At 42.5% G+C, this 14,042-nt stretch overlaps 2 protein-coding genes across 2 annotated transcripts; one reads left to right on the top strand and one right to left on the bottom strand.

Moving 5' to 3' along the window:
• Positions 1–1,026: 1,026 nt before the first annotated feature.
• LOC128414161 (ATP synthase F(0) complex subunit C3, mitochondrial-like) lies at positions 1,027–1,632 on the bottom strand. The gene has a single exon (XM_053388983.1). It carries the CDS (start codon positions 1,518–1,520, stop codon positions 1,089–1,091), a length of 432 nt encoding a protein of 143 aa, XP_053244958.1. The 5' UTR covers positions 1,521–1,632; the 3' UTR covers positions 1,027–1,088.
• An 885-nt stretch (positions 1,633–2,517) lies between these two features.
• On the top strand, positions 2,518–10,232 carry LOC128413380 (deleted in malignant brain tumors 1 protein-like). Its single transcript, XM_053387419.1, has 6 exons — positions 2,518–2,728; positions 4,087–4,398; positions 4,995–5,330; positions 6,866–7,174; positions 8,563–8,874; positions 10,070–10,232. The coding sequence occupies exons 1-6, from the start codon at positions 2,518–2,520 to the stop codon at positions 10,081–10,083; spliced, it is 1,494 nt and encodes a 497-aa protein (XP_053243394.1). The 3' UTR covers positions 10,084–10,232.
• The last annotated feature ends 3,810 nt before the right edge of the window (positions 10,233–14,042 follow it).

Below are 14,042 nucleotides of genomic sequence, written 5' to 3'. Positions count from 1 at the left end.
TTTCCCTGCCCCCCCAAAAAAATTATGAACTGTAGTGCTGAGACCACTAGTCTCCTTACAAAGCTATAATTCCCTGAGTTACCTGAGAAAGGTAGATTAACTGTTAAACCAGCATAGAATTGTAGTTCTGTTAATATATATGTATAGATGAATGATTTCATACTGCCCAAGGTTTTCAGACCAAAAACCAGGATGTGATTCTTCCAGGAAGTGCTCCCAGGTGAGTCATGTGACCCACACCTTGCTCTCACCCTGGCAAAAAATTGTTTTTTCTGGGCGGGAGCACAGTGCAAGAGTGCAGCGCCCAAAATGGCTATCACAATCTTGTGTGGGGAAAATGGGATGTCTCTTTTGTCTGCGGCATTTAACAGGTATTTGATTGCCTAACATTTAAGTTTAAGACAAGATTATACTTGGCCCTGGGACATAGTATTTGTGTAATTTCTGTAATTCATGATTCCTCCAGCAACAATGTTCAGAAATGGACTTAAGAAATTCACCTTGAAATTTAAAGGCAAGTCCAGGTAATGGAATTGCTAGAAGAAGATGAGTCACCAAGCATTTTAATATCATCAAAACCCAAGATACAGTTGTGTTTAGTGTCCATTGGGTTGGCCAGTTTTCCGATGCAGAGTTTGTCTTGTTTATATAACATTTATTTTTTGTATGTCCCAAAGAACATTTCTTGAGGTTAGTTAATGGAAGGAACAGATGTGAAGGTCGCCTTGAAGTATATCATGACAGAAGCTGGGGGACTGTCTGTGATGATATTTGGAGCCTGAATCATGCACACGTTGTCTGCAGTGAGATTGGTTGTGGACCGGCTCTTTTGGCACCAGGAAATGCAAACTTTGGTCAAGGCTCAGGCCACATCCACCTGGACAATGTGGAGTGCACAGGAAGGGAATCTTCCCTGCTTCGTTGTTCTCATACAGGTTGGGGAACACATAACTGTGGTCATCATGAAGATGCCAGTGTCATCTGCTCAGGTATTCTAGACTTGGCTAATCTAGCCAATAGATCTTTCGAACCCAGGTTCACAGAATCACATTGTAGTTCATTAATGCCAATGTTAGACACAGATCTCTTCACATGGCAAACAAGATCAAGAAAGCAACCATCAGATAGAAGAGACCCATGGCTTCAGAGAGGGCAAATCCCAGAATAGCATATGAGAATAGCTGCTGCTTCAGTGAAGCATTTCTGGCATAGCCAATGATTAAACTCCCAAAAACTGTTCCAATACCAGCACCGGAACCAGCCACTCCTACTGTGGCAGCACCAGCACCAATAAATCTGGCAGCTGTGTCAATGTCCCTGCTGATAGCACTAGTTTGAAACTCCCTTAGTGCTAGCTGACTGCCAGTGTTCTGAGCACCAGGAAGGAAAGTTGTGTTGCCCTCTGCAGTCCTGGCTTCTGGCCTAGACAACACGGTTGCAGAAATTGGTCTGTACAGAATTCTTGATCCAGTGCGCATCAAGGCTGGAGACCCGGCGGCGAGCTTGATGCAGGCGAACATGGCTGCGGGCGGGCAGGCTGGTGGAGCAACAGGCTGGGGGGTCCCGGGTCTGGGCCGTCTGGCTCGCTTGAACCCGGCAGCGGCAAGCAGAGGCTCGTCTGGCTGAGCTGGTGCAGCGGTAGAGGTCGAAGGGACCTAGCCAATAGATCAAATGCAGTTTTTCAATCTTTGTAAACTCCCTTGGGAAACATATAATGGAATTATTAAAGAAAATATGCACCACAATTTCCAGTTTTAATTAAACATGAATTAGTCTGTCATTAATAAAATTTAATTTCCTTCATAGTTTGTGCTTGATAAGGTATAAAACGTTTAAGATGTAGGGCCCATCTGTACTGTACATTTAAAGCATTATAATACCACTTAGTGCATCCCTGGCTCATATATATATATATATATATATATATATATATATATATATCCTGAGAACTGTAGTGCTGAGACCACTAGTGTCCTCACAAAGTGATTATTCCCTGAGTTACCTGAAAAGGTAGAGTGATTATTAAACCAGCATGTAATTGTAGCTTTGTTAATATACATAGAAATGAATGATTTCTGAATATTGAAGTTTAATATAAGAATGTGCTTGGTCATGGGACATAACCACTTACCGTAGATACCTAATGCATTTTAATATCATCAAAACCCAAGATAAAATTGTGTCTAATTCATGATTCCTCCAGCAACATTGTTCAGAAATGGACCTATGAAATTCACTTAGAAATTTAAGGGAAGTACAGAAAACAGAATTGCTAAAGCAGCTGAGTCACCAAGCATTTTCATATCACTAGATCCCAAGATGCAGTTGTGCTAAGTGCCCATTGTGTTGACCAGTTTTCCAATGCAGTATTTCATTGTCTTGTTTATATAATATTTATTTTTTGCATATTCCAAAGAACATCCCTTGCGATTAGTTAATGGAAGAAACAGGTGTGAAGGTCGCCTTGAAGTATATCATGATAGAGCCTGGGGGACAGTCTGCGATGATATTTGGAGCATGAATGATGCACATGTGGTCTGCAGAGAGCTGGGATGTGGACCAGCTCTGTCAGCACCAGGAAATGCTCGCTTTGGTCAAGGCTCAGGCAACATCCTCCTGGACAATGTGCAGTGCACAGGAAATGAATCTTCCCTGCTTCACTGTTCTCACAGAGGTTGGGGAACACATGACTGTGGTCATCAGGAAGATGCCAGTGTCATCTGCTCAGGTACGCCTAGGCTAGGCTAATCTATCTTGCTAATGCAATCAAGGGAGTAGGGTGGGTCCTAAGAATACAAATCAGGGTAAAGAGGCACACATTCACCACTTGCTGAAACCTGAATATTGAAGGTGACAGGCACACCTCTGTAGGAAAGGAATTCCCCAACACGGAGACTACCAGAGGCAGTGGCCTCTTTTGTGCAACCAGCACCCCAAGACTTTGAGGGTAGTGGAGCTACCAAGAGGCCCCATCTGGCAATCTTAACACCTGGGTGAGTCTGTAGGGAAGGAAGTGTTGTCTCAGGTTTTGTGGCCAGAGTCTTTTTGGATTTTAAAGATTAATGTGGGCCAATTTTGGTCAAGGCTTTGGCAACATCCTCCTGGACAATGTACAGTGCATAGGAAGGGAATCTTCCCTGCTTCGTTGTTGTCATACAGGTTGGGGAACACATAACTGTAACCATCGTGAAGATGCCAGTGTCATCTGCTCAGGAATTCTAGACTGGGCTAATCTAGCCAATAGCTCAAATGCAGTTTTTCAATCTTTGTAAACTTCTTTGGGAAACATATAGTGAAATTATTAAAGGAAATATCCACCACAATTCCAGTTTTAATTAAACATGAATTAGTCTGTTATTAATACAAGTTAATTTCCTTCATAGTTTGTGCTTGGTGAGGTATAAAACGTTTAAGATGTAGGGCCCATCTGCACTGTACATTTAAAGCAGTATAATACCACTTGGAGCATACCTGGCTCCCATATCTATCTATCATCTATCTATCTATCTATCTATCATCTATCTATCTATCTATCTATCTATCATCTATCTATCTATCATCTATCTATCTATCTATCTATCTATCATCTATCTATCTATCTATCTATCTATCATCTATCTATCATCTATCTATCTATCCTGGGAACTGTAGTGCTGAGACCACTAGTGTCCTCACAGATTAATGATACCTGAGTTACCTGAGAAGGTAGAGTGATTATTAAACCATCATGTAATTGTAGCTCTGCTAATATACATAGAAATGAATGATTTCCAAATACTGAAGTTTAACATAAGAATATGTTTGGCATGGGACACAACCACTTAGATACCTAATGTATTTTAATATCATCAAAACCCAAGATGCAGTTGTGTGTAATTCATGATTCCTCCAGCAACATTGTTCAGAAATGGACCTATGAAATTCACTTGGAAAACACCATCGCTAAAGCACCTGAGTCACCAAGCATTTTCTTAGCATTAGATCTCAAGATGCAGTTGTGCTAAGTGCCCATTGTGTTGACCAGTTTTCCAATGCAGTGTTTCATTGTCTTGTTTATAAAATATTTATTTTTTGCATATTCCAAAGAACATCCCTTGCGATTAGTTAATGGAAGAAACAGGTGTGAAGGTCGCCTTGAAGTATATCATAATGGCAACTGGGGAACAGTCTGCGATGATATTTGGACCCTGAATCATGCACACGTTGTCTGCAGAGAGCTTGGATGTGGACCAGCTCTGTCAGCACCAGGAAATGCTCGCTTTGGTCAAGGCTCAGGCAACATCCTCCTGGACAATGTGCAGTGCACAGGAAATGAATCTTCCCTGCTACATTGTTCTCACAGAGGTTGGGGAACACATGACTGTGGTCATCATGAAGATGCCAGTGTCATCTGCTCAGGTACTCCTAGGCTAGGCTAATCTAGCATGCTAATGCAATCAAGGAAATAGGGTGGGTCCTGAGAATACAAATCAGGATAAAGAGGCACACATTCACCACTTGCTGAAACCTGAATATTGAAGGTGACAGGCACACCTCTGTAAGGAAGGAATTCCCCAACACGGAGGCTACCAGAGGCAGTGGCCTCTTTTGTGCAACCAGCACCCCAAGATTTTGAGGGTGGTGGAACTACCAAGAGGCCCCATCTGGCAATCTTAACACCTTGGTAAGTCTGTAGGGAAGGAGGTGTTATCTCACGTTTTGCGGCCAGAGTCTTTTAGGATTTTAAAGATTAATGTGAACACCTTCAGTTGGGCCTAGAAACAAATGGAAGCCAATGCAGCTTTTTAGAACAGAGTTCTAAAGGTAACCACCAAAAAGGAACCTGGTTGATGCAATCGATTGACATTTTTGAGTGCTCTTCATGGGCTTCCTCATGAAGAATACATTGTAATATTCTAAACTGGAAGTTACCAAAGGATAGAGTGCAGTCATCAAATCATCTCTGTCTCTTGACCAGTTTTGCAATGTAGAGTTTTAATATCTTGTTTAAAAAGGTTTTTTATATATATTTGACAAAGAAACGCCCTTGCGATTGGTTAATGGAAGTACCAAGTGTGAAGGTCGTCTTGAAGTATATCACAATAGAACCTGGGGGACTGTCTGTGATGATCTTTGGAGCCTGGATGATGCACATGTCGTCTGCAGAGAGCTTGGATGTGGACCAGCTCTGTCAGCACCAGGAAATGCTCACTTTGGTCAAGGCTCAGGCAACATCCTCCTGGACAATGTGCAGTGCAAAGGAAATGAAACTTCTCTGCTTCACTGTTCTCACAGAGGTTGGGGAACACATGACTGTAACCATCGTGAAGATGCCAGTGTCATTTGCTCAGGTATTACTTAAGAACTCTAGCCGTCCTTATTAAAGGAATTCAGTCTCTAAATCTGTCTAGATTTCTCTGGGGAAATGGGTGTTGCAAAACAAAAAGCCCATCAAAATAGTACCTTTGAAATATTTAAAACAATCCAAAATGGAAAAATACTCCTTAGCCTGCTGCATTAGCAAAATTCTACCCATTCCAAGACATTTAATCCAAAAGAAAAGCTCTTGGTAGCTGCCTTCACAAAGACCAAAAAGTTGTCACACTCAGTCTTCTACCTGGGCCTGGAATCTTCTGTGAAGTGGGCTTGCCAAAGGGAGTTGAAACCCTCTGGGGTTCCAGTGGCACACTGCTGGCAGGACACTAAGTGGTTTTTAAAGAGTGTGTGTAAACATTGTGTTGCTTTCACTTCCCACAATGTTTCAGTGGGAAGGTCGGCCCTCTTCCCAGAGGGAAGGGGTTGCGAGCAGGCTTCGCCTTCCTGCGCTCGGCAGGGGGCATGTCTAGGCCCCCTGCATCACAGGGAGTCCCCAGCCTGTGACACGCCCTCAGTCAGCCAGTCTGGCTGGCTTGGGGGTGTGGTTTGCTGCATTTAAATGGCCGCAGGACTGGGGCTCCTTCTGTTTGCTTCCTGCTTGCACGGATCAGTTTGGTGGTTAGGCACTGGAAAATGCGTTGTGTGTTGGAGGGGAGGTTGTGGTCATCACCTAACCCCCCCCCCTTTGAAGGGTATTCCGTTAAAGGAATCCAGTGGTTGTGGTTCCTGTCTGAAGCCCAGGTGGTGGCTAGGGCCATGACTCAACCCTCCGGTGACTCTAAGGAGAGCTTTCAGGTGATCTGCATCAACAGGCTCCCCCTACAGGTTGTTAACCTTGTGTGACTTCCTGCAGGGCGGGCAGGAGTCAAATATAGTTGATTCAGATCAGTACCTAAGCCAATACCACTCATATTCTGTAACCAATAAAGCTGTGGCCTGTTTTAGCCCATTAACCTAAAATACTGGTTTCCATGTGTCTTATTTCTTCAATAATGCGGGGAGCGGGGCCTCAACTTGCAACCAAGGCTTCTTGCACTCCAGTTCCAGGAATCAAAAATCCTTTGCTCAGTTGCTCAGTAGAAGGAATGGGAAACAGAGAATTGCAGGTGTAGGATATTACCAGGCTATGTCCCTCAACTTTCCTGAAATATTCGGGGGGGGGAGGAGGAAGTATTTAAAGCAGGGGTAGCTAAAATACAGCCTTCTAGGTGTTGTTAAACTACAGTTCCCCTCATCCCTGGCTACTGACCATGCTGGCAGGGGCTCATAGGGGTTGGAGTCCAACAGTGTTGAGAGCCGCCAGTAAGTCATCTCTAATTCAAAGCAACTATCACCGGTGCCATCTAATAGAACAATGTACAATATTCAATTAATGTTCATTGAGTCTTTATTTACTTTCACTGTACAATTGGGTTAATCTTATTGGTTGGAAAAGGAAATAATCAACATATTTTTGACTTGTTTGACAATAAGAAATACCTTTTTAAATATTTAAATATTTCCAATTTAGCTGCCTTGAGATTAGTTAATGGAGTCAACAGATGTGAAGGTCGCCTTGAGGTATATCGTAATGGCAGCTGGGGAACAGTCTGTGATGATCTTTGGAGCATGAATGATGCACATGTTGTCTGCAGAGAGCTTGGATGTGGACCAGCTCAGTCAGCACCAGGAAGTGCCCATTTTGGTGCAGGTTCAGGCAACATCCTCCTGGACGATGTACAGTGCACAGGAAGCGAATCTTCCCTACTTCAGTGTTCTCACAGAGGTTGGGGAACGCATAACTGTGGTCATGCTGAAGATGCCAGTGTCATTTGCTCAGGTACTGCTAGGCTGGGTTATCTAGCCAATAGATCAAAAGCAGTTTTGTAAACTTCTTTGGGAAACATATACAGTGGTACCTAGGGTTACATACGCTTCAGGTTACATATGCTTCAGGTTAAAGATTCTGCTAACCCAGAAATAGTACCTCGGGTTAAGAACTTTGCTTCAGGATAAGAACAGAAATCGTGCTCCGGCGGCGCAGTGGCAGCAGGAGGCCCCATTAGCTAAAGTGGTGCTTCAGGTTAAGAACAGTTTCAGGTTAAGAACGGACCTCCGGAATGAATTAAGTACTTAACCCGAGGTACCACTGTAGTAGAATTATTAAAGAAAATATCCACCATAATCTCCAGTTTTAATTGCAAATGAATTAGTTTATTACTAACAAATATTAATTTCCTTCATATTTTGCATTTAGTCTGATATGCAAAGTTTGAAAGATAGGCCCCATCTGCACTGTACATTTAAAGCAATATAATGCCACTTTGAACATCCATGGTTCCCCCACCCCAACATATCCTGGGAAGTGTAGTTTTCTTTTTTATATATATAAAATATTTATTAAAGTTTTTAAAGGTACAAAAAGAAAAATCAAGAAAAACATCATTTTAAACAAAAAAAAATGAAATACAAAAAAGAAAAAAGAAAGATCAAAAAGAAGGAACAAAGAATTAAAATCCATTAAACAAAAAGAAAAATCAAGAAAAAATACAGCAAATCTTCCCATTTGTTTTCTTTCATTAGCTTATTTCCCTGACCTGCTCACACCTCCCTTTTTTGTATTCTAAGTCAGTTATCCATTTCAGCAAATCCTTTCCCTCTTTTCAAATTTTTGTCCTGTAAATTTATCTTGATATTAATATAAATTTACTTTCCCTCCTTTCACCAATTAACAGTCTGTTTTTTCTAAATCTTTATAACATTTCTGCTAAAATCACATGAATTCATTCCAACATCATTCTAACATTCATTAATCTTACAATGCTTCTGTAAATAATCTTTGAATTTCTTCCAATCTTCCTCCACCGACTGGGAAGTGTAGTTTTCATGGGTGCTGAGAGTTATTAGGAGACCCCTATTCTCCTCACAGAGGTACAAAGTGCCCTGGGAAGGGGAAGTGAGTTTTAAACCACTCTCAAATTGCAGCTCTCTGGAGTCATCTATCCATGACAATGGACTCACAATAAACTCCCAATCAACCAAATATTACCAATTCAGTCTTTGGCAAATACCAGGTCAAGCATATGCCTAGCAACATGTTCCTCAGTTTAATGTTTCACACCAATAATATCAGGTTAAATAAAAGTTTTGTGTGTCCTGATTGGTTAATGATTCATGGTGTCGTTTTTAAAACAAACAAACAAATCTGTATTTTTTTATCTCCCAAAGAACATTCCTTGCGATTAGTTAATGGAAGAAACAGGTGTGAAGGTCGTCTTGAAGTTTATCATAATGGCAACTGGGGGACTGTCTGTGATGATCTTTGGACCATGAATGATGCACATGTGGTCTGCAGAGAGCTTGGATGTGAACCAGCTCAGTCAGCACCAGGAGGTGCTCATTTTGGTCCAGGCTCGGGCAACATCCTCCTGGACAATGTGGAGTGCACAGGAAGCGAATCTTCCCTGCTTCAATGTTCTCACAGAGGTTGGGGAACACATGACTGTGGTCATCAGGAAGATGCCAGTGTCATCTGCTCAGGTATTTTTACTACTACTACTACTATTATTATTATTATTATTATTATTATTATTATTACTATACCCGGTGGTCTCAGGGCGAGTCACAGAATAAAACTAAATATAAAACCACAAAATACACAATCAAAATAAAAACAACCCCCCAGAAAAAAAAACATTTTTAAAGGATATAGGATTTCAATCAAATCAACCAAAGGCCTGGTTAAAAAGGAACGTTTTTGCCAGGCGCCTAAAGCTGTATGATGAAAGTGTATTCCTTGAGTACTTTGTCCTTGTAAAGGTGACATAATTTTTGAATCTTTGTAGATTGCTATGGGAAAGTTAATACAAACATTTTAAAGCAACTAGCTACTGCAAGTTTTTCTTTTAATTAAGAGACTTTGATTGGATCAATGGTAGTAGAGGAATGAGCATGTCACCAATTTCCCTGTCCTGTTCCTTGATCTAAATCACCTATCGTAAAACTGCTGTTAGCCTGCAAGGGGTGGGAAAATACTGGTTTTGGACTTCAGGTCACTGGAGGTAGATTATGTTTCCCGCGAACTTGAGGTCCTCAGGATTAATTCAGTCACATATTGGCTCCTCTGTTGGGTTTCCAGAGGAGAGGGGCTTCCCAACACCATAGAACTTGATCCAGTGCAGAAAGTAAAAATAGGCTTCTGTGTCTCTTTTTCAGTTCCAATCTCCAAGACTGACTGCCCTTTGTTCGCTTTCACACTTACAAACCTTGCTTATGCTGCCTCCAGGCATAATTTCCCCTCTCTTGAGTGCATATCAGGAAAATGGGGAGGACTTGGAGTCCAAAGCCTACCTCACTCTACTCCTGACTTCCCCAAGAACACCCTCTTTTTGCATTCTCCAACACCAGAGCACCAACAGCAGACCTTTCTGCTGCGGCTCTAGAGAGTCAGTCATACGAGGACCTCCCTGTCCAAAAGTCAACCTCTCCACCAGTAGAAAGTGAGTCAGACAAAATCCTATGGCCCCTGGGATGCTGTCCTCAGTGCAGCAGCCTCAATATTTTAACATGATAAATTTAAACTGTTAAGATAGTTTATGTGAAAATCCTGAGATTTTCACATCCTTTGTCTAAACAAAATGTGTCTAGACAAAATCTTCTGAATTTGTCCAGAAAATCTGCTGTTTGACACCTATTTTAGTGATTCATGGCATTATTTGTTTATTCTTTTCTTCAGGACGGACTTCATAATTCCCATTTGAAAATTAAGATGTGAGCACACTGGTACTTTTGATACACCTATTGCCTCTGGTTGATCTTGCAGACCACCACTTCAGAATGCCAAAATTAATTGATTCATGGGCTATTTTAATCAGGTTTCTATCAGCTCTGAGCATACTGATTGTGCAATTATTAGCCTTTAAATAAAAGCATTTCATAAATATATGTTTCAGTTCTCTGTAGTAATGGGAGACTCTCCATTTCATATTCACAACTGGTGTGCAACAAGAACGCATTGCTATAGTTCCTGCTGGGTATTGTTGTTTCTGTCACACTTTTCACTGTGCACAATGGTTTGCAATGTTCATCTCACAACAATCACTTGAGATGAGCTAGATTGAGAGACTGATTTGGCCAAAAATTGCTACTGACCCTTTTTAGCTGAGCAGGAACCATTGCCCTCAAACCATAGGACCCTACACAAGCTCAGTGTAATGGGAAGGGCTCCAGCCAGAACACTTAAACATTGCTCTGTCCAAGGTGCTGATATGACTCTGCCTTGCCTGATTGAGACCATAAATGGCTCAGTCACAGACCACTTACCCCATGAGCCTATAACTTGCCCTATTATACAATGCAACCCTTTTAAAATGATCTCATCCTTCATGTGCCTGGATATTCTCCCTTTTATTTTTACTGCATTGTGTCCAATATGAGGCATGCAGGAAAAGGGGGAATCAGCCATTGGTGTCCATTCTGCTGAGACACAGACATTGCTGGGTTGCAATGTTTATAGTAGTAGTTGTAGTAGTAGTAGTATTTATTGTTATTTATACCCCACCCGTCTGGCTGGGTTTCCCCAGCCACTCTGGGCAGCTTCCAACAAAATAATAAAATTACAATAATCCGTCAAACATTAAAAGCTTTCCTAAACAGGGCTGCCTTCAGATGTCTTCTAAAAGTCTGGTAGTTGTTGTTCTCTTTGGCATCTGGTGGGAGGGCATTCCACAGGGCAGGCGCCACTACTGAGAAGGCCCTCTGCCTGGTTCCCTGTAACTTGGCTTCTCGCAGTGAGGGAACCACCAGAAGGCCCTCGGCGCTGGACCTCAGTGTCCGGGCAGAATGATGGGGGTGGAGACGCTCCTTCAGGTATACTGGACCGAGGCCGTTTAGGGCTTTAAAGGTCGGCACCAACACTTTGAATTGTGCTCAGAAATGTACTGGGAGCCAATGTAGGTCTTTTAAGACCGGTGTTATGTGGTCTCACAGTGTTATGAAGCACTCACCCTTCTGTTTTTCGACTGAATCATGGGTAGCCAACATGGCCCCCTCCAGATGTTGTGGACTGCAATTCCCATCAGCCCCTACCAGCATGGCCATGGAGCAGAGCCAATGATACTGAATCAGTGAACACCATGCATTCTTATCTATGACCTACAATAAATTATTGGTGCACTGGGAGTTAACATAGATGACCTTAAGATTTCAGCCCTATATTCACTTACATGGGAGTAAGTTCCATTGAACTCAATGAGTCTTACTTCTCTTCTGGGTATACATATATAGGATTGTGGAGATTTTCTAATAGGAACATACTGTGTAGCAACCTACTGCTCTTCCAGCTAACAAAGCATCATCCACATGTACTCAGTAGCTCACATTTATACATTTGTCGTTTAGTCATGTCCGACTCATTGTGACCCCATGGACCAGAGCACGCCAGGCACTCCTGTCTTCTACTGCCTCCCGCAGTTTGGTCAGACTCATGCTGGTAGCTTCAAGAACACTGTCCAACCATCTTGTCCTCTGTTGTCCCCTTCTCCTTGTGCCCTCAATATTTCCCAACATCAGGGTCTTTTCCAGGGAGTCTTCTCTTCTCATGAGGTGGCCAAAGTACTGGAGCCTCAGCTTCACGATCTGTACTTCCAGTGAGCACTCAGGGCTGATTTCCTTCAGAATGGAGAGGTTTGATCTTCTTGCAATCCATGGGACTCTCAAGAGTCTCCTCCAGCACCATAATTCAAAAGCATCAATTCTTCAACGATCAGCCTTCTTTATGGTCTACACATTTATACATAGCACTAGAAATTTACTAAGCGCTTGGGAAAAGAAATCAAATTCTTCATACAACATGGCTTACAGATAAGAGACCCTAATTTCATTTCCACACACTGATGGTCCAGCACTAAGCCATTCTTAAAATATGAATAAGGGAAGGAAAAGGAAATAAGATTTCTAATTTTCTGGATTTCTTAGGGCCCCTGTGTAAATAGTTTTTCTATGGCTGAACAATGCCACCTTGTGGACACTTAAGCAAATGAGAGCAACAGGAGACAAGACTAGTCTTGTATTAAAGGTGAAGGTAAAGGTACCCCTGCCCGTACGGGCCAGTCTTGACAGACTCTGGAGTTGTGCGCCCTTCTCACTCAAGAGGCCGGGGGCCAGCACTGTCCGAAGACACTTCCGGGTCACGTGGCCAGCGTGACAAAGCTGCATCTGGCGAGCCAGCGCAGCACACGGAACGCCGTTTACCTTCCCGCTGGTAAGCGGTCCCTATTTATCTACTTGCACCCGGGAGTGCTTTCGAACTGCTAGGTTGGCAGGCACTGGGACCGAGCAGCGGGAGCGCACCCCGCCGCGGGGATTCGAACCGCCGACCTTTCGATCGGCAAGCCCTAGGCGCTGAGGCTTTTACCCACAGCGCCACCCGCGTCCCCTAGTCTTGTATTACTAGATCTTAATGCTTGTGTTCTAGCCCCTGTGCTGGTGCTTGTATGGTGGGAAAAGGGATCCAGACACACTGTCTTACAGGTAAAACAAAAGAAACTAACACTCTACATATCCAGGAAGAATCTAATCAATACAGTTCCATCTTCCATTTTCTAGATTTTAAAAAAACCCTAACTCTGTGTTGACTTGTTTCCTCTCACGCCTGGTTATGCTCCCAAACCAGAATATATTGGAGATCAAGATATGTTTCAAGCATCAATTTGCATGCACCAGCTGTGGAAGTGTGAATGTTTCATGGTTATGTTTACTTGGAAAGTGGCCCTAGCAAAGCGGGTGGGAGAGAGTGAGAGAGAGAGACAGACAGATAGAGAGACAGAGACAGGAAGACAGAGACTGGGGAGACCAGGACTGCAGGGGACAGATAGGGACTGTTTGAACCTTTCCTCCCTGCTGTGGTCCCAAGGACAATCACCCCTCGCCAAGCTGCTGTTGGCATTGGGATGGAAGCTTCCATTTGGCCTACTGTCCTGATGCTTTACAAGCTCCTCCAGGACCACTTTTTACAGAACATCTGGTTTGGTCTTTCAAGTAACAATTGTAATGACAATGTGCATAGTTCACTGGATTTTCCATAAGCAAGACTATTATGTTTTACTTCAATATATGACTTCCTTTCTGTGAGGAATCAGATGCTCGTACTTTAAAAAGATGTAGCTGCTGTATCATAATCTTCCCTTCTATCAATATTCCCCAGCCAGTTCACATAGCAAAAATATAGAATACAAATAATACAACTGAGCAATGCAGCCAGGCAATTACCGTATTTTTTGCTCTAAAAGACTCACTTTTTCCCCTCCTAAAAAGTAAGGGGAAATGTGTGTCTTATGGAGCGAATGCAGGCTGCGCAGCTATCCCAGAAGCCAGAACAGCAAGAGGGATTGCCGCTTTCACTGCGCAGCGATCCCTCTTGCTGTTCTGGCTTCTGAGATTCAGAATATTTTTTTTCTTGTTTTCCTCTTCCAAAAACTAGTCTTGTGGTCTGGTGCGTCTTATAGAGCGAAAAATACGGTAAATTAACCTATGTTCTAGCTCTTAAGGGACCACTGAATTTGAATCAGCAGTACCAGAGGAGAACTCACATTTGCATTGTACTTTTTTCTGGAAGACTTACCTTTGAGCTATTTAAGCTTGAATGGTTTCTTTAAACAAACAAACAAACAAATACTAATAATAAAACAGATGGAATAAAACATAAATAC

Source organism: Podarcis raffonei, chromosome 5 (assembly GCF_027172205.1).
Source record: "Podarcis raffonei isolate rPodRaf1 chromosome 5, rPodRaf1.pri, whole genome shotgun sequence".
In the NCBI taxonomy this organism is placed as follows: domain Eukaryota; kingdom Metazoa; phylum Chordata; class Lepidosauria; order Squamata; family Lacertidae; genus Podarcis; species Podarcis raffonei.
This window is presented reverse-complemented; position numbering and strand designations above follow the sequence as displayed.